Raw genomic sequence first — 25,019 nt, 5'->3', positions numbered from 1 at the left:
TGATTAAAAATGCTTGTGCTTCCTACTTCTTGTTTTTAAGATTTATTTCAAATTTGTAATTTTATGTCCAATTTTTCTCCTGAAGATAATCACATGCAGTTTTGGGGCAGATAGATTTCCATTAATAATTAAATGGTCATTCTTCCTGAGGCATCAAATGAAAATGGCTTAATTAAGTAAAAGCAAAATACTGCAGATTCTGAAAAAAACCAACAAAAAGTCAGCAAGTCTGACAGTATCTGTAGACAGAGAAAAAAGAGAGTTAATGTTTCCAGTCCGTACGATTCTTCAGACTTGAAATATTAACTCTATTTTCGCTCTCTACAGACACTGCCAGACTTGCTGAGTTTTTCCAGCATTTTCTGTTTTGCCTTAAGTGTTGACTGAAGGATGTGCCATAAGTAAGTGACACAGACAAAGGTAATATTTCTTCCCTTATATATAGCAACTTTGCCCCTTACTACACCTGAAAAATATGAAGTGAGGGAGATTAGGCAGTAGTATGAAACGCTTAGAATCTTAAAAAAGATCATCAACTTGGATCATATTACTAGGAGCATTAGAACCCTCCTTTGAAAGAATAAATGGGTTGTGCAGGAGCTCACCTGAGGGCTCCATGAATCAAGGTTGCAAATTGGTGAGGGACGCTGACCAACATGTTCTGAGATTAGCCATTTAATCTGTGCTGAAATAGTTGGCCTGAACTGGACTGGCATAGAGGTGCAATCACCATCACAAAGCAGCATTTCTAGCTTAAGATGGACAAAATCAAATCTGTTGCGATTAAAGGTCACAGATCTGAAAATATTAACACTGTCCCTCTCTCCACAGTTGCTGCCAGACCCACTGAGTATTTCCAGCATTTTCTGTTTTTATTTCACAGTTCCCACTCCAGATCATTATCCAGTTAATCCTAGTTGAGTACATTTGTATGTACATTGCATGGGGACAAACATGATCAAAATCAGTTCATTTGTAAAGGGACAATGAGCGAACTAGTGTGCCCACATTTATCGTCAAGGATCATGCAGAAATAGTGGCCATCTGAGCAAGACAATACAGGAGTTTAAAACCAATGTCGCAGTGAGATAAAGTGGCGTGCAAAAGAGGAACAGGAAGATAGCTGTGAAACCAGCTTTTTTCAAACTGTGTTTTAAAGAATTCAATCATCTTAGAGGTAATACCTCTAAGAATTAACATTCAGTAGGTTACTTAAATATTAAATTAATTTAAACAAAAATGTGAAAAATCTCATTTATTTTGCTTAAAATGCAAAGTACCAACCTTGAGTAAACAGCTGTAAAATATATTATATAGGAAGGTTGCAATCATAAAGCTATTTAATTCCTGCCACTTTGTTCGCGAATGGAACTTACACTGATGATTTGCCCGTGCGAGGATCCTGAAAGGTAGTTGTTCGAGTATTGTGATCAACAAAGTATCGGACACCTTCCCTTGTGTATCTAATTTCCCAGCCTTCTGGAAGTGGATCTTCATTCTGCAAACTGCACAGATTAAAATTAACCAAAAGCTGTAGAATAGAAAATGTTAAAGTTTGCAATCACTTATAATACGAATTAAATGCACAAGGCAAAAATAACGCCAAAAAAAGTGCAGTGAAGATGGTAGAAGTGTTTTTTTCTTAAATATAACTCTGTAAATTATATATGAAGCTACAGCTTCTTTTACGGTGACTTTGTCCCATCGAAATATATAAGAAATTTACATGCAGAACAGATTTGGGCCAGTCATAAGATTGAAGATTCTGACCTTTGATGTGCAGATTGGAAAGTAAGCTTCACAGACATAATGGTGATAACAAGAGAGAGTTTAATTTTAATCAAGAACAGTCTTAAAAATTCTGAAAACAATTTCATTTAGAATTTTTGAAGTTACTTGCAATTTCAGTACAATTGCACAATAATGTAGTTTCAAAATAGTTGCCCAGGGCCATAGTGCATACCAGCAAGCTATTTACCATAATACATTTCACAAGATAATTATCAGTCTTACTTCAGTTCATCCATCCAAAAAAGAAAAAAAATACACTTCCTCCTCACACCATTTAATATGCTCATGAATGGTTAAAATCTCCACTGCTTGTTCTTCTGGAATTAGTTCAAAATATTTATCAGTCTATGTAGAGAAGTATTTGCAAGAATATCAAATTTCTCTTCAATTGTTTGAACCGATGTCCAGTTATTGTTTACTTTGAAGGATGACTTCAAATTTCCCTTTTCTATGCAATTTAATATTTAGATCTCCTTCAGACATGTTCTTTTGAGGATAGAGAACTCCAGTTTCGAAAACCTATTCTCATAATTTATTCTGCCAATCCAGAGTGTCTTCAAAACAAGCTATCGCCAGGACTTGAAAGTTTCCCTTATGTTTTAGCATTGGACAGTGCATAAACTGTAGCGTATCAGAACGTTAGCTCAGCACAACTAACATGCTTATATTGTTCAGGATTCTTGATTATTCTGCTTTATTATTGACTGTTTCATTGTGCATCATTATTCTAACATCTCCAGATTTCTGTCAAGCTGACCTTGAGCTATTTCTATAGCTCACTGTATCCAGGTTTTTAATATCTAGTACCCTACAGCCGCTCATAGGCATCTATGACACACAGTGGGCCATTATCAGCAGCAGAACTGCATTCCACTATAAACTGCAACCTTTTGGTCTGGCATATCCTACACTCTATCATTAGCATCAAGCCTGGGGATCAATGAGCAGCATAGGACAGCATTATTCTTTTATTCTTCCAATGAATGTTGGCTTGCTGGCAAGGCCTGCATCTGTTGACAACCCCAATTGCCCTCAAACTGAGTGGCTTGTTAGGTATTGTAAGGACAGCTAAGAATCAAACACATTGGTCTGGACTCGTATTCACGCCGAACTCTGTAAGGATGGCAGAATTCAATTCCTAAAAGCCACTTGTGAACCACATAGGTTTTTACAACCCTGCCAGGAACAGCTTCAAGCATACATAAAAATGAAATGCCTACCTGTTGAAGCTACAATACATAACTACACACATACTAAACAGTGGAAACATCTGACTGCTCCAACAATCACCAGCTCAGAGTAAAGCGCTACATTCCTGCTACAGTCAAGAATGGTGGTGGATAATTAAACAATTAATCACAGGAGAAGTTTCAACGAATGCCCCCATTTTCAATAATGGCAGATTCCAGCATATCAGTGCAAGTCATGGCTGAATCATTTGCAATTATCTTCAGCCAGAAGTGCTGTGTGAATCATCCATTTCAGCCTCCTCCTGAGGTCCCCAACATCACAGATACAAGTCTTCAGCCAATTCAATTCAAACCACATGATTCCAAGAAATGACTGAAGCTACAGAATACAGGAAAGGCTATGGGTTATGAAAACATCCAGCCACAGTGCTGAAGGTGTGCTCCAGCACGAGCCCTGCCCCTGGCCAAGCTGTTCAATCCAGCTACAAATACCTGCTACATTAATGTACTATCGACCTTTTATAAATTTTTGTTGAACTCATTTTTGCAGGCAATTTGTTACTCAACCTTAATTTTCCTCTTCTCACCAGTTTGTTATCATCTGCAAATCTATTCATTTTTCATTGAATTTCTTGAGTCTCCTCCAAAACATTCACTTATTAGTATTCAATGCTTCCTTTCCGTTACCAGCTTTCTTAAGCCCATCTCTTCAGTTCCTTCCAACAAAAAATATATGGTGATTATGGAATTCTGTTAATCAAATTGAGACCATTCATTCAAGCTGCCTCTGCTTTGCCTTGCTCACCAAGCAAAACCATCCCTCAGGTTCATTCCTGCCCAATCTCCCATCTGAAGCCTTTCATTAATTTTCCTTTTACCTTCCCTCTTGAGCCTATTTGTGTCCACAAGACCCATCTCATGATTTTGACCCTGCTCCCAAAAAAACACCCACATATCCCTCTTCCCCCTGCCCCCATTCCAATACTGGCTAATATTGTAAACGGTTCCCACCTTTCAGACAATGTCTCATTCAAAGCAGCTTCATCAGAAAAAAACTCTAGTCACCTCTACCCTTGCAAAATATACGTCCAATATCCTCTCTAAAATTCCACAAAACTTGTACATTTTTATTGTAACTTCATGTTTGAATTTCTCCCATCGCCATTATATTCCTTCCTTTAGAAAGGAGCAAAAGGAAAGAACAAAGAAACAGAAAATGGGAGGTCATTTGTGGTCACCCATCCAAATATCTCCTCCTTTGACTTATTTAGTATCTACTACATAGTATAATGCGATTGATTCTTTCAGCCAGGTTCTTTTTAATTTGCAGATTTCATCTCGAGTTCCCACAAAGCATATACAGTAACCTTTCATGAAAAAAGTTGAAGATTTTTTATGAGTCTTAATACATTATGTAATGAGGTATCCCCTGATCCCATTTGCTCAGAAAGTTCAACGGGCTGAATCTTGACAGCTGCAGCAATGTAAGTATTGTGGTGAGTGGGAATGTGGTTTCTATTGGGGTTGGTTTACATGGTCTTGATTTGATCAGTTCCAATCTGGAAGTCAGTTTGATTGACAGATGTGTCCTTCAATCAATCAGGAAGCAGACCTCAACTGCAAGTAAATCACCTACTGCTGCTGATAATGGGAATCTGATCCCAATTCAGGAAGAGAAATGGGGTATTCTGATGGGGGTGAGCTTGGGAGGTCATGGAAGAACCACATAACATCTACACAAAACTGTCTATGCCCCCCCCCCCCTTAAATGCCACATTTCTGTGTCAGTTATGTTAAAATGGCAAAGCAGGTTAAATCAGATGCTGCCAGCTTCATTATAATACTTCATTAGCAAATCCCCCCAACAATGGATTGGCTATCCACTTTGTATCCCACCTCTGTTAAAACGTAGGTAGTTTAAGGTTTGGTTTGAGATTTTTGAAATTTCAACATCAATACAATTTAGGAATTGACAAGCCACCTCAATTAGTGGGCTTTCTTTACTATTTTAGATATTAATTTTTGCAACAGCTGAAAAGAACAATACAGCACGTGACTTATTATTGAAACATTCAGATGATGTCAACAACGTCCTTGGAAATGTATAAGGAATTATATAGCTTATTATTGTTTAAATTGGGCTTAAGGTACCCACATATTTACTTGGTAATGGATTTCCTTACTAGATACATACCCCTGTGTTCTTGGATCTTCCCACTGCGTAGTCTTTGTATTATGATTCACAAAGTATACTCTATCATTCGCATCCACCCTCCTTTCTGTTACAGAGAAACAAAGAAGGCCTTAGGTTTTTTCATTTCTCATTCCCATATATCCCCCTTCAAGAGAGACTGAGTTGGGGAAACGGGGTGCTGGACCTAAAATTGCAATCTACATAATCTGATCAATTAGATTACTCATGCATCTCTCCCTCTCCCAGTAAACCAAGTATTACAACAGAAGTGACGCTACTTAAAGTTTATCATGTGATATTGTGAACAAAATCTTTAAAATGCAGGATTTGAATCTATGTTAATTTAGTTGCTGTGTACTCCTCAATTCAAAGCTTACCTTGTAAAAATACTGTCTTCATGTATTTCAAATATCATTAATTAGTGCATGAAAAGACTAGAGGCAACTGAGTCATGTCTGCCAAACTGAATGGCAATTTGTCCAGTTAAAGTTGAAATAATAAACCTACCTTTACCAAAATATACATAGTCTTTTTAATTTTAGTGAACTGTCATCTTTTTAAGACATTAAGTAAATCACAGCCTTTCCAATTTAAGAGCATAATCACTTCCTGAAAATTTTACTCAGTGTGTTGTGCTTTTTAAGCAGTGATGCAGGACTCTCCAGAAATGATGACAAACGTACCCCAGCCAGGTGGTAAAGGGCCAAGAGGATCATTTTCTGCTGATAACATTGAGGCCTGTTGAAAATAATATTCGCTTTAGTCAAATGCCATACATGACAATGTACAGAATGAAGCATCAACATCACTAATCTTCTCCTGGTTAGCCTAGGCTAATATTGCTCTTTAATCATCTAGCATGATTGGCACAAAGGAAACCCACATTGAATCACCCTCTATTTCTAATGGCAAGGAAGCATATCGCTCATAATCACCTGACTCTGTTCCAGCATTCATTGAATGGGATTGGAGGTGTGAATCTGGCTTCTACTAGTAAGCAGCACAGTGTAAAAGACACTCGTTTTGACAACTCCATCACTTGTAAACTTAAGCTTCTAACTAAAAAAACTTGCTGTCTTTCTTCTTTATATTCCTTGGCACTGTAGGAATGAAGCAAACAATTCCGGCTACAGGACGGAAAGAATTACTAACACAGGATAGAATTGCCACAGTATAGAATATCAATAATGGTAGGAAATGTTTAAGTAAATGAAACATTTTTGCCGGCATGATGCGCTGGCAAAAGTGGGAAACAAAATGAAGCAATAACTACCGAATAGAGGTATCGCTGGTTGAATTGCTGCATAGCTCCCTGTAGCTGATTCCTTTGAGATTGCCACTGTTCAAAGTTCCTGACTGATTCCATTGTTGGCCGTTGCCATGTTGTTGTCCTGGTGTTATGATCTACATAGTACACCCTGCCTCGATCATCCACCCGTCTTTCCCACCTAAGAGACAAAGTATGTTTTAAGAATAGAACTCAAACCTTCTCACAAACAAGGACATATAAACAACGCAATGCAACATTACTCACCCTGGTGGTAAAGGCTGTGGTCTTTCCCATGTTGTAGTTCTTGTGTTGTGATCAACATAATATGTTCTACCATGAGGATCCTTCCTCTGCTCCCACCTTCAGAAAGTAGAATCAGTTTAGGAAAAAAGATTTATCCAAATAGTTTAAAAATGCACATCTAGGCAATAAAACAGACAGTGGAATGTGTTCCAGTCATCAGTAACACGACCAAACAAAGTTCTTTCACAGTCAGGTGCAATAATCCAAAATAGCTCTTATATGCTATAAAATTCCACAAGCATATATAATTTCTACAGTATAATCTTTAGAGTCATTTGTCTCTATAATTTTAGCTCTGCTGTATTATTTTCAACCTAGCCCTGCCCTGACCTCTCCCAAAACCCCCACTCCCGAAGCCAAAGCCGGGGGAAGAGAAGGGGGATGAGGGTGAAGGGCAGCAAGAGGGGTGACAGGGGGGAGACACAGCCACCGGGAGAGCCACGGGGAGGCATCCCGGGGAAGGGGGGGGGAAAAGGGGGAAGGGGGGAAAAAAGGGGAAAGGGGGAAGGGGGGGAAAAAAGGGGAAGGGGGAAGGGGGGAGGGGGGAAGATGGGCTGGCCGAGGATGTGGAAGGGGATGGAAATGGAGGACCGGGAGGGCGGAGGGAGGGGGGGAGGGAGGACCGGGGAGGGAGGGACGGATGGACGGAGGGAGGGAGGGAGGGAGGGAGGGAGGGAGGGAGGGAGGGAGGACCGGGGAGGGAGGGACGGACGGAGGGAGGGAGGGAGGAACGGGCGGGGAGGGAGGGAGGACCGGGGGGGGGGGGAGGGAGGGGGGGAGGGAGGGAGGGAGGGAGGGAGGACGGACGGACCGGGGAGGACCGACGGACCGGGGAGGGAGGGAGGACCGGGGAGGGAGGGAGGACCGGGGAGGGAGGGAGGACCGGGGAGGGAGGGAGGACCGGGGAGGGAGGGAGGACCGGGGAGGGAGGGAGGACCGGGGAGGGAGGGAGGACCGGGGAGGGAGGGAGGACCGGGGAGGGAGGGAGGACCGGGGAGGGAGGGAGGACCGGGGAGGGAGGGAGGACCGGGGAGGGAGGGAGGACCGGGGAGGGAGGGAGGACCGGGGAGGGAGGGAGGACCGGGGAGGGAGGGAGGACGGATGGACGGACCAGGGAGGGAGGGAGGACCGGGGAGGGAGGGAGGACGGATGGACGGACCAGGGAGGGAGGGAGGACGGACGGACCAGGGAGGGAGGGAGGACCAAGGACGCCGCACATGTGCAAGGATATATTGGCCTTGGAGGGAGTGCAGAGGAGGTTCACTAGGCTGATACCAGAGATGAGGGGGTTGGACTATGAAGAGAGACTAAATAGACTGGGTCTGTACTCGCTGGAGTTGAGAAGGATGAGGGGGATCTTACAGAGACGTATAAGATAATGAAAGGAATGGATAGGGTAGAGGTAAAGAGATTCTTCCCGCTTAGAAAGGATAGCAGGACTAGAGGGCACAGCCTCAAGATGGGGGGGCGGGGGAAGAGAGTTTAGATCGGAGTTGAGGAGGAACTTCTTCACTCAAAGGGTGGTGAATCTCTGGAATTCTCTGCCCGTTGAAGTGGTGAAGGCTACCTCGCTAAATATATTTAAGTCATGGGTAGATAGGTTTTTGACAGACAAGGGAATTAAGGGTTATGGGGAGAAAGCAGGAAAGTGGAACTGATCCACTTCAGATCAGCCATGATCTTATTGAATGATGGGACAGGCTCGAAGGACTAGATAGCCTGCTCCTGCTTCTTGGGTGTGGGGTGTGGGGTGTGGGGGGAGGGGCACAGAACCAGAGTTTGGAACAAAGGTACAGTTTGGAGACAGACGGATGGTCTTTCAGCAAACTTGAGTGGGTCGGGGGCATAATTTGGAGGGTGGTGGAGCTTTGATGTAGGGTTAGTGTTTGGAGATTGGAGACACATGGGGGAGAGTGGAAACATAGAACATTACAGCACAGTACAGGCCCTTCGGCCCTCAATGTTGTGCCGAGCTACATCCAATCCCAAGATCAAACTGTCCCCTCCCTATAATTCTAGAGTGCTCCATGTGCCTATCCAATAACTGCTTGAAAGTTCCTAAAATGTCCGATTCCAGTATCACAGCAGGCAGTCTATTCCACGCCCCAACCACTCTCTGAGTGAAGAATCTACCTTGGACATCCCTCCTATATCTCCCACCATGAACCTTATGCCGAGGACGGAGGGAGGGAGACAAGTAGAAGAGTGTAGATCCTGAGAACTGAGGTGAATGGGTGGGAAGTATGCATCTTGAGACTAAAATGTTCAGGATCAGACTTTTGTTTAATTCATTACGGGAATGTGGACATTGCTGGTTGGGCAAGTATTTATTGCCCATCCTACTTGCCTTGGAGAATGTGGTGATGAACTGAATTCTTGAACCACTGTGTCCTCGTGGTGTAGGTTTATAGGAAGGCAGTTCCAGAATTATGACCCCGTGACAGTGAAGGAATGGTGATATATTTTCAAGTCAGGATGATGAGTGAATTGGTGGAGCACGTCCAGGTGATGGTGTTTCCGTGTGCCTGCTGCCCTCGTCCTTCTGGATGGCAGAGGTCATGGGTTTAGAAAGTGCTGTCTAAGAAGCCTTGCTGAGTTGTTGCAGTGCATTTTGTAGATGTTACACTTTGTTGCCAATGTTCTTCTCTGGTGGAGGGATTGAATATATATGGAAGTGGTTAAGTAAGCTGCTTTGATAAGAGATGGGATTAAGAGTTATGGGGAGAGGGTGGAAATGTGGAACTGAGCCACGACAGATCAGCCATGATCTTATTGAATGGCAGGCTCAAAGGGCTAGATGGCCTACTCCTGCTCCTATTTCTTATGTTCTTTGTCCTGGACGGTGACAAGCTTCTCCAGTGTTAATGGAGCTGCACTCACCTAGACAAGGCACGAGTATTCATAAGAACATAAGAACATAAGAAATAGGAGCAGGAGTAGGCCATCTAGCCCTTCGAGCCTGCCCCGCCATTCAATAAGATCATGGCTGATCTGTTGTGGCTCAGTTCCACTTTCCCGCCCTCTCCCCATAACCCTTAATCCCCTCTCTTATCAAAAACCCATCAACCCGCTTCTTAAAAATATTTAGCGAGGCAGCCTCCACCACTTCAACGGGCAGAGAATTCCAGAGATTCACCACCCTTTGAGTGAAGAAGTTCCTCCTCAACTCCGTTCTAAACCGCCTCCCCTTTATCTTGAGGCTGTGCCCCCTAGTCCTACTGTCTTTTTTGAGCGGGAAGAGTCTCTCCACCTCTATCCTATCCATCCCATTCATCATCTTATACGTCTCAATGAGATCTCCCCTCATTCTTCTAAACTCTAGCGAGTACAAGCCTAGTTTATTCAGCCTCTCCTCATAGCTCAACCCCCTCAACTCCGGTATCAGCCTAGTAAACCTCCTCTGCACTCCCTCCAAGGCCAAAATATCCTTGCACAGGTGCGGCGCCAGTACTCCAGCTGCGGCCTCACCAATGCCCTATACAGCTGCAGCAAGACCTCCCTACTTTTATATTCAATCCCCCTCGCTATGAAGGCCAGCATCCCATTCGCCTTCCTGACCACCTGCTGCACCTGCAAGCTGGGTTTTTGCGACTCATGCACAAGGACCCCGAGGTCCCTCTGCACCGTCGCCTGCTGCAGTTTTTCGCCCCGTAAGTAATAGTCCTTCCTACCATTCTTCCTACCAAAGTGGACCACCTCACACTTGCCAACATTAAATTCCATTTGCCATTTCCTGGCCCATTCGCCCAGCCTATCTAGATCCTTCTGCAGACTCTCCACACCCTCCGCACAATTTGCCTTTCCCCCAATTTTGGTATCATCAGCAAATTTCGACACCCTGCACTCGGTTCCCTCCTCCAGATCATCTATATAAATGGTAAATAGCTGAGGCCCCAGCACCGACCCCTGGGGCACCCCACTAGTCACCAACCACCAATCCGAATAGCACCCATTGACCCCCACTCTCTGCCTCCTATTTGACAACCAATCCTCTATCCACGCTAACACCCTACCCCCAACTCCATGTCCCCTGACCTTCTGCAATAACCTCTTGTGAGGTACCTTGTCAAACGCCTTCTGAAAATCCAGAAAGACCACATCCACCGGCTCTCCTCTATCCACTGCCCTAGACACATCCTCATAGAACTCCAGTAAATTTGTCAGACACGACTTCCCTTTAATGAAACCGTGTTGCGTCCGCCCTATCAAGCAATTCCCTTCAAGATGCCTCGCAATTTCCTGCTTAATGACGGATTCTAACATTTTACCTACCACAGACGTTAAACTAACCGGCCTATAATTCCCCGCCTTTTGCCTGGCACCCTTCTTAAACAACGGCGTATCATTAGCCGTTTTCCAATCTTCCGGCACTTCCCCGGAATCCAGCGACGTCTGGAAAATAACCACCAAGGCATCCACTATAACCTCCGCCATTTCTTTCAGAACCCTCGGATGCATTCCATCCGGTCCTGGGGACTTGTCCACAATCAGCCCCTCCAGTCTGTCGAGCACCACCTCTCTAGTAACAGTAATGTCATTAAGACCCTCCATTCCTACCACCTTTCCATCGCTAACACCCGGCAAATTATTCACGTCCTCTTCCGTGAAGACAGAAACAAAAAAGTTATTCAAGACCTTAGCCATATCCCCATCCCCTACCACTAGCTCCCCTTTCTCATTCTCTAAAGGACCAACGTTCACCCTAGCCAGCCTCTTCCATTCCATCCTGAATTGTGTCTTATTGATGGTGGACAGACTTTGGGGAGTCAAGATGCGAGTTACTTGTTGCAGGACTCCTGGCCTCTGACCTGCTGTTGCAGCCGTTGTATTTATATGGCTAGTCCAGTTCAGTTTCTGGTCAAAGGTAACCCCCATGATTTTGGGGAGATTCAGCAATGATAATGCCACTGAACATCATGGGGCGATGGTTAGATCCTTTCTTATTTGGAGATGGTCATTGCCTGGTACTTGTGTGGCCTGAATGAGGTGTGCTCTCCAGCATTTATTGTATAGTGGAATAATTGTTTTTGATGAAATATGAATTCAGATATTAAGTAATAGGTTTCCTTGTATTTTTCAATGCAGGTTGCCAAGCGTATTTGATAGCTTTGAACATGCTGGATAACTTTGAGCATGTGGGATGTATAGGCATAAGTGCACTAGATAACTTTGAGTGACGATTAAATTTGATGTCAAATTCATGCCAAATTAGAACTTTTGATGTCAATTTGTAATTGACAGCTTTGAGCATGCTTGAAAAGCAAACGTTATGTTACAATTTTCGGGTAGCCTACTTCCAAATCACCACCAATACATATTCGTTAAGGGGTCAAAAAAAGCTGATGTTGATCATTCTTCAATTTCTTCCTGCTTATTTTGGGAAATGCACTCAGTAATTCTCCAATGACAAAATTTAAATTAAGGATGTGCACCCAAACTAACAAATTCTTTTGACAATGCAACCCTTCAACATTATTCTAAAATGCATTTCCTGCTAAGATGACTTACCAGCTTTGTGGTTACCAACTTTAAGGGCATTCAAATGGTCAGTGGATAGGTATATGAATAACATTGGAATTGTTTAGGATAGAGGGTCATTAGATTGGTTCCACTAGTTGGCGCAACATCGCGGGCCAAATGGCCTGTACTGTGCTGTAATGTTCTATGTTCTATTGTGTTCTTTAAAGCAGTGAATAATACTTTAAATTTCTACAGATGTTCCTAAATTCATAATTCTCAAAACTCTTCTTTGATTTAACAACAAGCATTATTAGCACAATTAATTGTGCAACAATTTACACTTACGCAAAGCCGTTAACAGAGGATAATATTCCAAGACGTATTTTGGGGAGATAGAGGATAATGTATACGAAACAGAAGTTAGAGAAAGTAATCCACATAATTACAATATCTCATTCTTTTAGATATAACTGGGCTACTAAAGTTCAACAGAACTATGCATTACCAATGTACAATATACTACAGCAATAGTCCTACTGAATCAAGAACAAACTGGGAGTAGGTAAAAGCTTTTCATAATATATGCATATAAATGATCCATGATTAAATGCAATCACAGATGTGAGTAAACTACATATCAGAAAGGTTCCAGATTTAACTCTTGGCACTTGCTAAGCTTGCCAAATTCAATCAATTGGAAGTTTGAGTAGCACAGCTGATCACAAGGTTCTCAGACAGTTGGAAAGTAGGGGGCGGGGGAACATAAGAAATAGGAGCAGGAGTAGGCCATCTAGCCCTTCGAGCCTGCCCCGCCATTCAATAAGATCATGGCTGATCTGTCGCTGCTCAGTTCCACTTTCCCGCCCTCTCCCCATAACCCTTAATCCCCTCTCTTATCAAAAACCCATCAACCCGCGTCTTAAAAATATGTAGCGAGGCAGCCTCCACCACTTCAACGGGCAGAGAATTCCAGAGATTCACCACCCTTTGAGTGAAGAAGTTCCTCCTCAACTCCGTTCTAAACCGCCCCCCTTTTATCTTGAGGCTGTGCCCCCTAGTCCTACTGTCTTTTTTGAGCGGGAAGAGTCTCTCCACCTCTATCCTATCCATCCCATTCATCATCTTATATGTCTCAATGAGATCTCCCCTCATTCTTCTAAACTCTAATGAGTACAAGCCCAGTTTATTCAGCCTCTCCTCATAGCTCAACCCCCTCAACTCCGGTATCAGCCTAGTAAACCTCCTCTGCACTCCCTCCAAGGCCAAAATATCTTTGCGCACGTGCGGCGCCCAAAACTGCACACAGTACTCCAGCTGCGGCCTCACCAATGCCCTATACAGCTGCAGCAAGACCTCCCTACTTTTATATTCAATCCCCCTCGCTATGAAGGCCAGCATCCCATTCGCCTTCCTGACCACCTGCTGCACCTGCAAGCTGGGTTTTTGCGACTCATGCACAAGGACCCCGAGGTCCCTCTGCACCGTCGCCTGCTGCAGTTTTTCGCCCCGTAAGTAATAGTCCTTCCTACCATTCTTCCTACCAAAGTGGACCACCTCACACTTGCCAACATTAAATTCCATTTGCCATTTCCTGGCCCATTCGCCCAGCCTATCTAGATCCTTCTGCAGACTCTCCACACCCTCCGCACAATTTGCCGTTCCCCCAATCTTGGTGTCATCAGCAAATTTCGACACCCTACACTCGGTTCCCTCCTCCAGATCATCTATATAAATGGAAAAGCTTGCTTTCCAGTAATCGTTATAGGAAGCAACAATGTATATATAAACTGGATGCTGAATACCTCAGTCCCCAAACAAACAAATAAACACCATTCAAACCATACTCTTATCTAAATCACCACCTTAAGAGAGCATTGTAAGAGGGCCAAGCGAGAATAAAGTAAAATATAAATACTCGAGTCCTTCTTTTGGTATTCAAGCATTATTTAGATATAAAACAGATAATCAAGAATTATGGAGCATGCCCATTAGAAAATTGTAACTAATTTAGAGATGCATGTGTAGTTTTCTTTTTACAAAAAAGCGTCCTAAGAGCACTGAGGTCAAATTTACAGCTCCATAAATCTAATTCTTCCTTTCAACATTGTACATCACATATTTCACTTATTTTGGAAAATATGATGTGCATGTTTTAAAAGCAATAGCTAATTGAAACACCTTTTAATTAGTCGACTGAGTAATGCTACTGCTTAAGAAAGCTCATTTTAGGACATGAGCATATTAACCCAGATAGTTTTTTTCCCTTTAAACTCCAATCCTGTAACAATTCAATACTAATAGTCAAACAAAGTCAATCAGTGTTCATGTACTTACCCAGCTGGCAATGGTTCTGTACTAATGCTGTTTGGCTGCTGTCTAATAGGCCCAGCAGATGCATTTGAAGTTGAATGTCTAGGTTTTCCACTGTCTGCCCCTATATTGCTTCTGGCAGCAGAGTCCACAGCTGTAGTTGCTGAAGGAGTATCAGTCGTTGCACCACTAGATGTGCTTGTTGCTGAAGTTGTGCTACTGCCTGCAGCAGTTGTAGTTGTTTCTATTGAACTTACCGTAGACGTGGAAGGTAAAGTAGTACTAGTAGTAGTAGTAGTAGTAATAGTAACAGCAGTAGTGCAAACCAAGGGGGTGGAAGTTTCTGTAGATGGAGTTATAACTTCACTGGCAGGTATCACAGTCACAGTTATTGTTGGTGAGGATGTTGATGATGTTGACGGGGGTGTTGGGGGTGCTGCTGCTGCTGCTGCTGGTGGTGGTGTTGGTGGTGGTGTTGATGGTGGTGCTAGTTCTCCATTTACTAGACAAAAATCAGTAAAATTTTAAACAAATTAGATCATTAGTTATCCATAATCATGAATCAACTTATGCTGAAAGCTGGACATTGTGTTTACAATCTGCTGCAAACTACTGACTTTGTGCTATTTCTGCAAAATGTTAAAATTGTTAACATACCTTTATTTTAAAAACATGTACTTTCAAGCCCACTTACTGTTTATCAATTCCTGTATCACACCAGAGTACTGATATCTGTGCATAAAATCTATAGTTACTTTTGATTAATATTTTTGTACTTATCATTTCTTTTTCCTATATAAACAACTATTTATCTTTCAGGCCTCCCAAATTACTGCAGCGCTGCTCCAAGGTTCATCTTCTGCATCCATTTTTCTACATAATGTTACAAGCAAGTAATAGTAGATATCATTTTCAACTTATAAAACCTTTGGCCATTAACAACTGCTTCCTGGCATCCTCTGCCTCAGGAATCCTACCTCCTGTCACATGGTCAGATGCAGCCCTCTCTCCCAGGTCTGCAACATTCCACCTAGTTTGCTCTCCCATCTTTCACAAATAGCCAAGCTATTTTCTTCCTTTTGACTAATATCTAATCTTTGCTGCTCTGAAATGCCCTAACATTTCAAATATCACACCACACATAGAACATAGAACCTACAGTGCAGAAACAGGCCCTTTGGCCCATCGAGTCTTCTATGACCACAATCCCACCCATGTCCTACCCCCCCATATCCCTACACGTTTACCTGCTAACCCCTCTAACCTACACATCCCTGGACACTAAGGGGCAATTTTAGCATGGCCAATCAACCCAACCCGCACATCTTTGGACTGTGGGAGGAAACCGGAGCACCGGGAGGAAACCCATGCAGACACAAGGAGAATGTGCAAACTCCACATAGACAGTGACCCGAGCCGGGAATTGAACCCAGGTCCCTGGAGCTGTGAAGCAGCAGTGCTAACCACTGTGCTACCGTGCTGCCCATGGGGGTCTTCATGGGTCAGTTGACTAACACCTGAAGTGAAACCTCTCATGCTCATCCTAGCCAAATTCAACGTAAAACGTTACAGGTCAGGCAAGCTTCATAGAACCCCTTGAAATATCGTACTTAACTTTCAAAAAGCTTTCAAAAAAATGTGTTAACCAGGGTTTAGGGTGAACACATTTCTTCTAGAGCCATGATCTTCAATGAAGTGACAAGCACTTCAGTTTTCAGAGCACAAATATATTTACAATTTATTGTCAGAACTTGTAAGAAAAAGCTTCAATACAAAAGCATGGTGTCATGCGAGTGTACCTTTAAGGTTTTATTAAAATGCAGTTTATAGCTTCAGCGATGTCATTGGGGGCTAGAGCTAAGCTGTGGCAGTCAGGTCACAGGGCTTTCAGTTTCAATTGTGGCGATCAGGTCGTAGGGGTTTTTTCAGTTTTGTTTTGGGGAGTGTGTTGGAGGCAGTGTAGCAGCAAGCTAGGGAGCAGTCTCTTTCTCACCCTGTTCGTCTGTTTGTTTTGATTCTGAAACTATCATCAGTTAGCTGAAGGAGAGGCTTATTGCCATCCTGCTCGAAAGAAGCTGTGTTTTGGGAAACAGATTCAACTACAACCTCTTCTGAGGTTCTTCACAAGGGATTTTCAGCATTCAACCCAGGAGGCTGGATTTCTGTAACAAGTGGGCATTAACTAATGCTCTATTGTGCTTACTTCGAGGGTTTTCTGTATTGGGTGTTGGCTTTGGATGGAACACATTAGAAATATTCCTTAAGAGTTATACATCATTGTGATTGTTGTATTTTTTGTTTGTAATTGTTAAAAGTTCTTGCTAATTGTCTTACTATACATGTCAATAATATTCTTAATTAAACTTTGTTTTTGACAAAAGCTCTTCGTGGGTCAGTTGACTAACACTAGAAGTGAAACCTCTCATGCTCATCCTAGCCAAATTCAACGTAAAACGTTACAGGTCAGACAAGCTTCATAGAACCCCCTGAAATATCCTACTTAACTTTCAAAAAGCTTTCAAAAATGTGTTAACCAGGGTTCAGGGTAAACACATTTCTTCTAGAGTGAAGGGCAAGGTGGGTAGAAGTAGGGAACCCTGGATCACTTGGGATATTGAGGCCCTGGTCAAGAAGAAGGAGGTGGCACGTGACATGCATAGGCAGCTGGGATCAAGTGAAGAGTATGGGAATGTGAGAGTAGAGTTAAGATAGAAATCAGGAGGGCAAAAAGGGGACACAAAATTGTTTTGGCAGATAAGGCAAAGGAGAATCTACAGAGCTTCTACAAATACATAAAGGGCAAAGAGTAACTAGGGAGAGAGTAGAGCCTCTTAAGGATCAAATAGATGACCACAAGAGATGGGTGAGATCCTAAATGTCCTGGGGTACATTTCATCAGGTCCTGAGGATTTATCTATTTGATGCTCTTTAAGACTTCCAGCACCACCTCCTCTGCAATATGTTCACTCTTCAAGACAGTATTTACTGTTGACAAAAGCATGTCTGTTAGGGGACATGGGGAAATAACTAGTGACGTCTTGAGGTATGTACATATTGCAGAGGTGGTGGTGCTGCAAGTCTTAAAGCGCATCAAGGTAGATAAATCCCCAGAACCTGATGAAGTGTATCCCAGGACATTGTGGGAGGCTAGGGAGGAAATTGTGGGTCTCCTAGCAAAAGCATTTGAATCATCGATAGTGACAAATAAGATGCCTGAAGATTGAAGGGTGCCAAATACTGTGCCTTTGTTTAAAAAGAGCTGCATGGAAAAGCCTGGGAACTATTAGCCAGTGAGTCTCACATCTGGGGTGGCTAAGTTGTTGGAAGGTATTTTGAGAGACAGGATCTACAGGCATTTAGAGACACAAGGACTAATTAGGGACCATCAGCATAGTGAATGGAAAATCATGTCTCATAAATCTGATTGAGTTCTTTGAAGGGGTAACCAAGAAGGTAGATAAGGTCAGTGCAGTTGATGATGTCTACACAGACTATAGCAAGGCCTTTGACAAGGTGCCACATGGTAGGTTGTTGCATAAGGTTAAACCTCACTGGATCCAGGGTGAGATAGCTAAATGGATACAAAATTGACTTGATGACAGAAGCCAGAGGGTGGTTACGGAGAGTTGTTTTTCAAAGTGGAGGCCTGTGACCAGCAGCTTGCCTCAGAGATCAGTGCTGGGTCTATTGTTGTTTGTAATTTATATTAATGATTTAGATGAGAATATAGAAGTCATGGTTAGTAAGTTTGCAGATGACACCAAGGTTGGTGGCACAGTGGATAATGCAGAAGGTCATCTCAGATTGCAATGGGATCTTGATCAATTGGACCAGTGGGCTGACAAATGGCAGATGGGGTTAAATTTAGATAAATGCAAGGTGATGCATTTTGGTAGACTGAACCAGGCCAGGACTTACTTAGTTAATGATAGGGCCCTGGGGAGAGTTAAAGAGCAAAGAGATCTAGGGATACAGGTTCATAGCTTCTTGAAAGTGGAGTCACACGTGAACAGAGTGGTGAAAAAGGCATTCAGCATGCTAGATTTCATTGATCAGAACACTGAATACAGGAGATGGAATGTCTTGTTGAAGTTGTACAAGATATTGATAAGGCCATACTTGAAATACTGTGTACATTTTTGGTCACCCTATTATAGAAAGGATATTACTAAATTAGAAAGAGTGCAGAAAAGATTTACTAGGATGCTAATGGAACTCAACGGATTGAGTTATAAGGAGAGGCTGGATAGACTGGGACTTTTTCCTCTGGAGCGTAGGAGGCTAATGGGTGATCATACAGAGGTCCATATAATAATGAGGAGCATAGATTTGCGAGATAGTCAATATCTTTTCCCAAAGGTAGGGGAGTCTAAAACTAGAGGGCATAGGTTTAAGCTGAGAGGGAAGAGATATAAAAGTGTCCAGTGTGGCAATTTTTTCACACAGAGGGTGGTGAGTGTCTGGAAGAAGCTGCCAGACGTAGTAGTAGAGGGGGGTACAATTTTGTCTTTTAAAAAGCATTTAGATAGTTACATGGGTAAGATGAGTATAGAGAGATATGGGCCAAATGCAGGAAATTGGTATTAGCTTAGGGGTTTAAAAAAAGGGTGTCATGGGCAAGTTGGGCTGAAGGGCCCGATTCCATGCTGTAAACCTCTATGACTCAATAACTTGTAACAATGGGAATAAATAATAATGCTGATAAACTGGACGTAGTCTTTCACCTTCAGTAACCTCACTTTAGAAATCACACCACCACACCCACAAGCTTGCACAAATGCAAAGAGGGAAAAACAAGTAATATATGCCCAGAGGGAAGTGAGTTCAAGCATTTGTATGAAGAGAACCTCTTGAATCCCACATCTGAAACTTCAACCAGGTATCTGTCCCTGCCATGACATTAAAACAGCCTTAATCAAAGTCACAAATTACATCCCTGCAAAATGCATGATCCCTCACTTCCTTGACTTAAGCAGTCAATTCCAACACCTGTTCCTTGTTGCCCAGCTCAATGAGATTTATGCTTGCATGGTTCCACTGTTATCTACCTATTGCCACAGTGTTTCCCACAAGAGTTTCTTGCCCTATTCTACATTATTACCTCTCAAGGATCTGTCTTTTGTCCCTCCTCTTCATTAGTGTCAACAAGCAGACAGATCTTGGTGTACATGTGCATAGATCCCTGAAAGTTGGCGCCCAGGATGATAAGGTTGTTGAGAAGGCGTACGGTGTGTCAGCTTTTGTTGGTAGAGGGATTGAATTTCGGAGCCGTGAGATCATGTTGTAACTGTACAAAACTCTGGTGCGGCCGCACTTGGAGAATTGCGTACAGTTCTGGTCACCGCATTATAAGATAGATTTGGAAGCACTGGAAAGGGTGCAAAGGGTGTTTACCAGGATGTTGCCTGGTATGACGGGAAGGTCTTATGAGGAAAGGCTGAGGAACTTGAAGTTATTTTCATTAGAGAGAAAAAGGTTAAGAGGTGACCTAATTGAGGCACACAAGACGATCAGAGGGTTAGATAGGGTAGACAGTGAGAGCCTTTTTCCTCGGATGATGATGGCTAACACAAGGGGATATAGCTTTAAATTGAGGGGTGATAATTATAGGACAGATGTCAGAGGTAGGTTCTTTACTCAGAGGGTGGTAAGGGCGTGGAATGCCGTGCCTGCAGCAGTTGTGGACTCGCCAACTTTATGGGCGTTCAAATGGTCAGTGAATAGGCATATGGATAACATTGGAATAGTTTAGTTTAGAGGGTCATTAGGTTTGTTCCACTGGTCGGCGCAACATCGAGGGCCAAAGGGCCTGTACTGCACTGTAATGTTCTATGTTCTATTACGCTGGAGTGACATCATTTGATAACAAATGCATGCTGACAACACAAATCCCTGCCTCCAGTTAGCAGCCGGTTAGCCTAATATCAGTGATGGGGAACAATATATTAACAGGTGTTAAGGGTTGACTAATGGACAGAAGCAGTGAATAACTATTTCCAGGGTGGCAAGGTATAATTCAGAGTGCCACAAGGACTGATACTAACGTAAAAAATTAAGTCCATTTATCTTATTAAAACCCACTGCTTGTGCATCTTTAAAGACTTATCAACAATTATCCCCACGATTCTTCTTTATTACTTTTAAGAATTGTATGCAATACATTGACCTGGAGTTTCCCGACCCTAAATACATTTCGGCACATTTTTCCACACTGGGGGTATTTGCTACAGAGGTTTCATTTACTAATTTATCTAAATTAGTCTGCAACCTATAAATTTGTACTGAATATGAACTCGTGTGCACAACATGAGGCATTTCAAATTTATGTTCAAATCTAGCTCATTAGTTGAAATAATGAATTTGCAATGGTCCAGCCTTGTGCATTAGAGTGTGTTACGTGGAATTTATATAGCAGGTATCAAACATATTGGATAACTATCCATAATTACGTCTGTCAACAAAGTTATCCTTCACACAATTTAGACCACCTCCTCCTACAACTAGATCTGGTTTTGTCTTGGTTTCAAGGTGCTTAGTTTTTGGGATTTAAAACTAGATTTTTAGGTAAACATATAACATTTAACTTTACAAAAGGCTCATTTAAATGTATTCAGACTAAACTGTTGCATGTCATGCTGTGTACAAGAAGTTGGATGAGGGTTTAGATGTAAACACTGTGTCGACGTTGGAGTAATGACATAAAGCAAACATTTCATGAATTAAATACAGATATAATGTTAGGGACCTGGAGCTGGAACTGGAAGAACTAAAAATTATTCGGGAAGCAGAGGTAGCTATCGACAGAAGTTACAGGGAGATAGTTACTCCTAAAAGTGATGCATGGGTGACTGCTAGAAAGGGTAAGAAGCAGTCAGAGCAGCGATCCCCTGAGGCTGTTCCTCTCCAAAATAAGTACTCTGTTTTGGATGTTGTTGGGGAGGAAGACTCAACCGGGGTAAGCCATGGAGTACAGGTCTCAGGGGTAGAGCCTGTCCCTAATGCTCAGATGGGAAGGGGGAAGAAAAGAACAGGATTAGTGATTGGGGATTCCATAGTTAAGGGGATAGATAGGAGAGTTTGTGGGAAAGAGCGAGACTCGCGGTTGGTATGTTGCCTCCCAGGTGCCAGAGTCCATGATATCTGTGAGCTAGTGTTTGAGATCCTTAAGGGGGAGAAGAACCAGCCCCAAGTTGTGGTTCAAGTAGGCACCCATGACATAGGTAGGAAAAGGGATGGGGATATAAAACAGAAATTCAGAGAGTTAGGGTGGAAGCTTAGGGCTAAAACAAACAGAGTGGTTATCTCTGGTTTGTTACCTGTGCCGCGGGATAGCATGGAGAAGAATAGGGAGAGAGAACATTTGAACTCGTTGCTAAAGGGATGGTGCAGGAGGGAAGGGTTCAGATACTTGGACAATTGGGGCTTATTCTGGGGTAGGTGGGACCTCTACAAGACGGATCTGCACCTGAACCAGAAGGGAACTAATATCTTGGGGGGAAAATTTGCCAATGCGATTCAGGGCGGTTTAAACTGATTCAGAGGGGGGATGGGAACCTGAACTGTAGCTCCAATGTACAGGAGGATGAGAATAGGGAGGACATGGATAACGTTTCTAGGTCACAGCAATGCATTGGCAGGCAGGAGGGTAGTTTGAAGTGCGTATACTTTAATGCGAGGAGCATACGCAATAAGGTGGATGAACTTGCAGCCTGGGTTGGTGCCTGGGACTTCGATGTTGTGGCCATTACAGAGACATGGATAGAGCAGGGACAGGAATGGTTGTTGCAGGTTCCGGGGTTTAGATGTTTCAGCCAGAGCAGAGAAGGTTGTAGAAGAGGGGGAGGCGTGGCATTGTTAGTCAAGGACAGTATTGCGGTGGCAGAAAGGATGTTTGATGTGGACCTGTCTATTGAGGTAGTATGGGCTGAGATTAGAAACAGGAAAGGAGAGATCACACTGTTAGGAGTTTTCTATAGGCCTCCAAAAAGTTCCAGAGATGTAGAGGAAAGGACTGCAAAGATGATCCTGGATAGGTGCGAAAGTAACAGGGTAGTTGTTATGGGGACTTTAACTTTACAAATATCAATTGGAAAAGCTATAGTTCAAGCACGTTAGAGGGGTCAGTTTTTGTCCAACGTGTGCAGGAAGGTTTCATGACACAGTATGTAGATAGGCCCACAAGAGGTGAGGCTACATTGGATTTGGTACTGGGTAATGAACCAGACCAGGTGTTAGACTTGAAGGTAGGTGAGCACTTTGGTGCTAGTGACCACAATTCGGTTATGTTTACCTTAGTGATGGAAAGGGATAGGCATATACCAAAGGGCAGAAGTTATAGCTGGGGGAAAGGTAATTATGAGGCTATTAGGTGAGATTTAGGATACATAGGATGGAGTAGGAAATTGCAGGGGCTGGGAACATCTGAAATGTGGAGCTTATTCAAGGGGCAGCTACTGCGAGTCCTTGATAAATATGTACCTGTCAGGCAGGGAGGAAGTGGTTGAGCGAGGGAACTGTGGTGTACTAAGGAAGTTGAATCTCTGGTGAAGAGGAAGAAGGAGACTTATGTAAAGATGAGATGTGAAGGCTCAGTTAGGGCACTGAAGAGTTATAAATTAGCCAGGAAGAAGCTAAAGAGAGTTAAGAAGAGCTAGAAGAGGACATGAGAAGAGTTTGGCGGATATGTCAAGAATAAAAGATTGGTTAGGGCAAGATTAGGGCCAGTCAGAAACAGCACTGGGAAGTTGTGCGTGGAGCCTGAAGAGATAGGAGAGGCACTGAATGAGTATTTTTCGTCAGTATTCACGCAGGAAAAAGTCAGTGTAGTCGGGGAGAATACTGCGATACCAGGTAGTAGACTAGATGGGATTGAGGTACATAAGGAGGAGGTGTTGGCAATTCTTGAGAGTGTGAAAATAGGTAAGTCCCCTGGGCCGGATGGGATTTACCCTAGGATTCTCTGGGAGGCTAGGGAAGAGATTGCAGAGCCTTTGGCTTTGATCTTCATGTCGTCATTGGCTACAGGTATAGTGCCGGAAGACTGGAGGATAGCAAATGTTGTTCCTTTGTTCAAGAAGGGGAGTAGACACCATCCTGGGAATTATAGACCAGTGAGCCTTACTTCTGTTGTGGGCAAAGTTTTGGAAAGAATTATAAGGGATAGGATTTACATTCATCTAGAGGGAAATAAATTGATTAGGGATAACAACACGGTTTTGTGAAGGGTAGGTCATGCCTCACAAACCTTAGAGTTTTTTGAAAAGGTGACCAAAGAGGTGGATAAGGGTAAGGCAGTTGATGTGGTGTATATGGATTTTAGCAAAGTGTTTGATAAGGTTCCCCATGGTAGACTATTGCAGAAAATGCAGATGCATGGGATTGAGGGTGATTTAGCAGTTTGGATCAGGAATTGGCTAGCTGATAGAAGACAGAGGGTGGTAGTTGATGGCAAATATTCAACCTGGAGTGCAGTTACAAGTGGTATACCTCAAGGATCTGTTTTGGGGCCACTGCTGTTTGTCATTTTTATAAATGACCTAGATGAGGGTGTAGAAGGATGGATTAGTAAATTTGCTGACGACACCAAAGTTGGAGGAGTTGTAGACAGTGAGGATGGATGTTATAGTTTGCAGAGGGACATCGATAAGCTGCAGAGCTGGGCCGAGAGTTGGCAGATGGAGTTTAATACAGAAAAGTGTGAGGTGATTCACTTGGGTAAGAATAACAGGAGTACAGAATATAGGGCTAATGGAAGGACTCTTAGTAGTGTTGACGAGCAGAGAGATCTCGGGGTACATGTGCATAGCTCCCTGAAAGTTGGCACCCAGGTTGATAAGGTTGTTAAGAAGGCGTACGGTGTGTTAGCTTTTATTGGTAGAGGGATTGAATTTCGGAGCCGTGAGGTCATGTTACAACCGTACAAAACTCTGGTGTAGCCACACTTGGAGTATTGCGTACAGTTCTGGTCGCCGCATTATAAGAAAGATGTGGAGGCATTGGAAAGGGTGCAGAGGAGGTTTATCAGGATGTTGCCTGGTATGGTGGGAAGGTCTTATGAAGAAAGGCTGAGGGACTTGATGTTATTTTCATTAGAGAGAAGGAGGTTGCGAGGTGACCTGATTGAGGCATACAAGATAATCAAAGGATTGGACAGGGTGGACAGTGACAGCCTTTTACCTCGGATGGTGATGGCTAACACAAGGGGATATAGCTTTAAATTAAGGGGTGGCAATTATAGGACGATGTCAGAGGTAGGTTCTTTACTTAGAGGGTAGTACGGTCGTGGAATGCCCTGCCTGCAGCAGTTGTGGACTCGCCAACTTTAAGGGCATTCAAATGGTCAGTGGATAGGCATATGGATAACATTGGAATAGTTTAGGTTAGAGGGTTATTAGATTCGTTCCACTGGTCGGCACAACATCGAGGACCGATGGGCCTGTACTGCACTGTAATGTTCTATGTTCTAATATAAAATATATGTTTCAAGTCACATCCATAAATT

At 43.0% G+C, this 25,019-nt stretch overlaps 1 protein-coding gene across 5 annotated transcripts in view; it reads right to left on the bottom strand.

Moving 5' to 3' along the window:
* The window catches only part of wwp1 (WW domain containing E3 ubiquitin protein ligase 1), a 180,632-nt gene that overhangs the window by 40,005 nt on the left and 115,608 nt on the right, over positions 1-25,019 (bottom strand). For 4 of the 5 annotated variants that reach the window (XM_080194352.1, XM_080194353.1, XM_080194350.1 and 1 more), the window contains exons 8-13: positions 14,543-15,020; positions 6,710-6,805; positions 6,449-6,623; positions 5,859-5,913; positions 5,176-5,260; positions 1,377-1,505 (exon numbers count right to left, since the gene is read on the bottom strand). In XM_080194352.1, coding sequence (XP_080050478.1) covers positions 1,377-1,505; positions 5,176-5,260; positions 5,859-5,913; positions 6,449-6,623; positions 6,710-6,805; positions 14,543-15,020 — 1,018 coding nt within the window. Of the gene's footprint in view, positions 1-1,376; positions 1,506-5,175; positions 5,261-5,858; positions 5,914-6,110; positions 6,396-6,448; positions 6,624-6,709; positions 6,806-14,542; positions 15,021-25,019 lie in introns of those variants that run through there. The other variant, XM_080194354.1, reaches the window with a different exon arrangement.

Source organism: Carcharhinus amblyrhynchos, chromosome 8 (assembly GCF_965287045.1).
Source record: "Carcharhinus amblyrhynchos chromosome 8, sCarAmb.v2.hapA, whole genome shotgun sequence".
Taxonomy (NCBI): domain Eukaryota; kingdom Metazoa; phylum Chordata; class Chondrichthyes; order Carcharhiniformes; family Carcharhinidae; genus Carcharhinus; species Carcharhinus amblyrhynchos.
The sequence above is the reverse complement of the archived record's forward strand: the minus strand, read 5'-3'. Positions and strand labels throughout refer to the sequence as shown.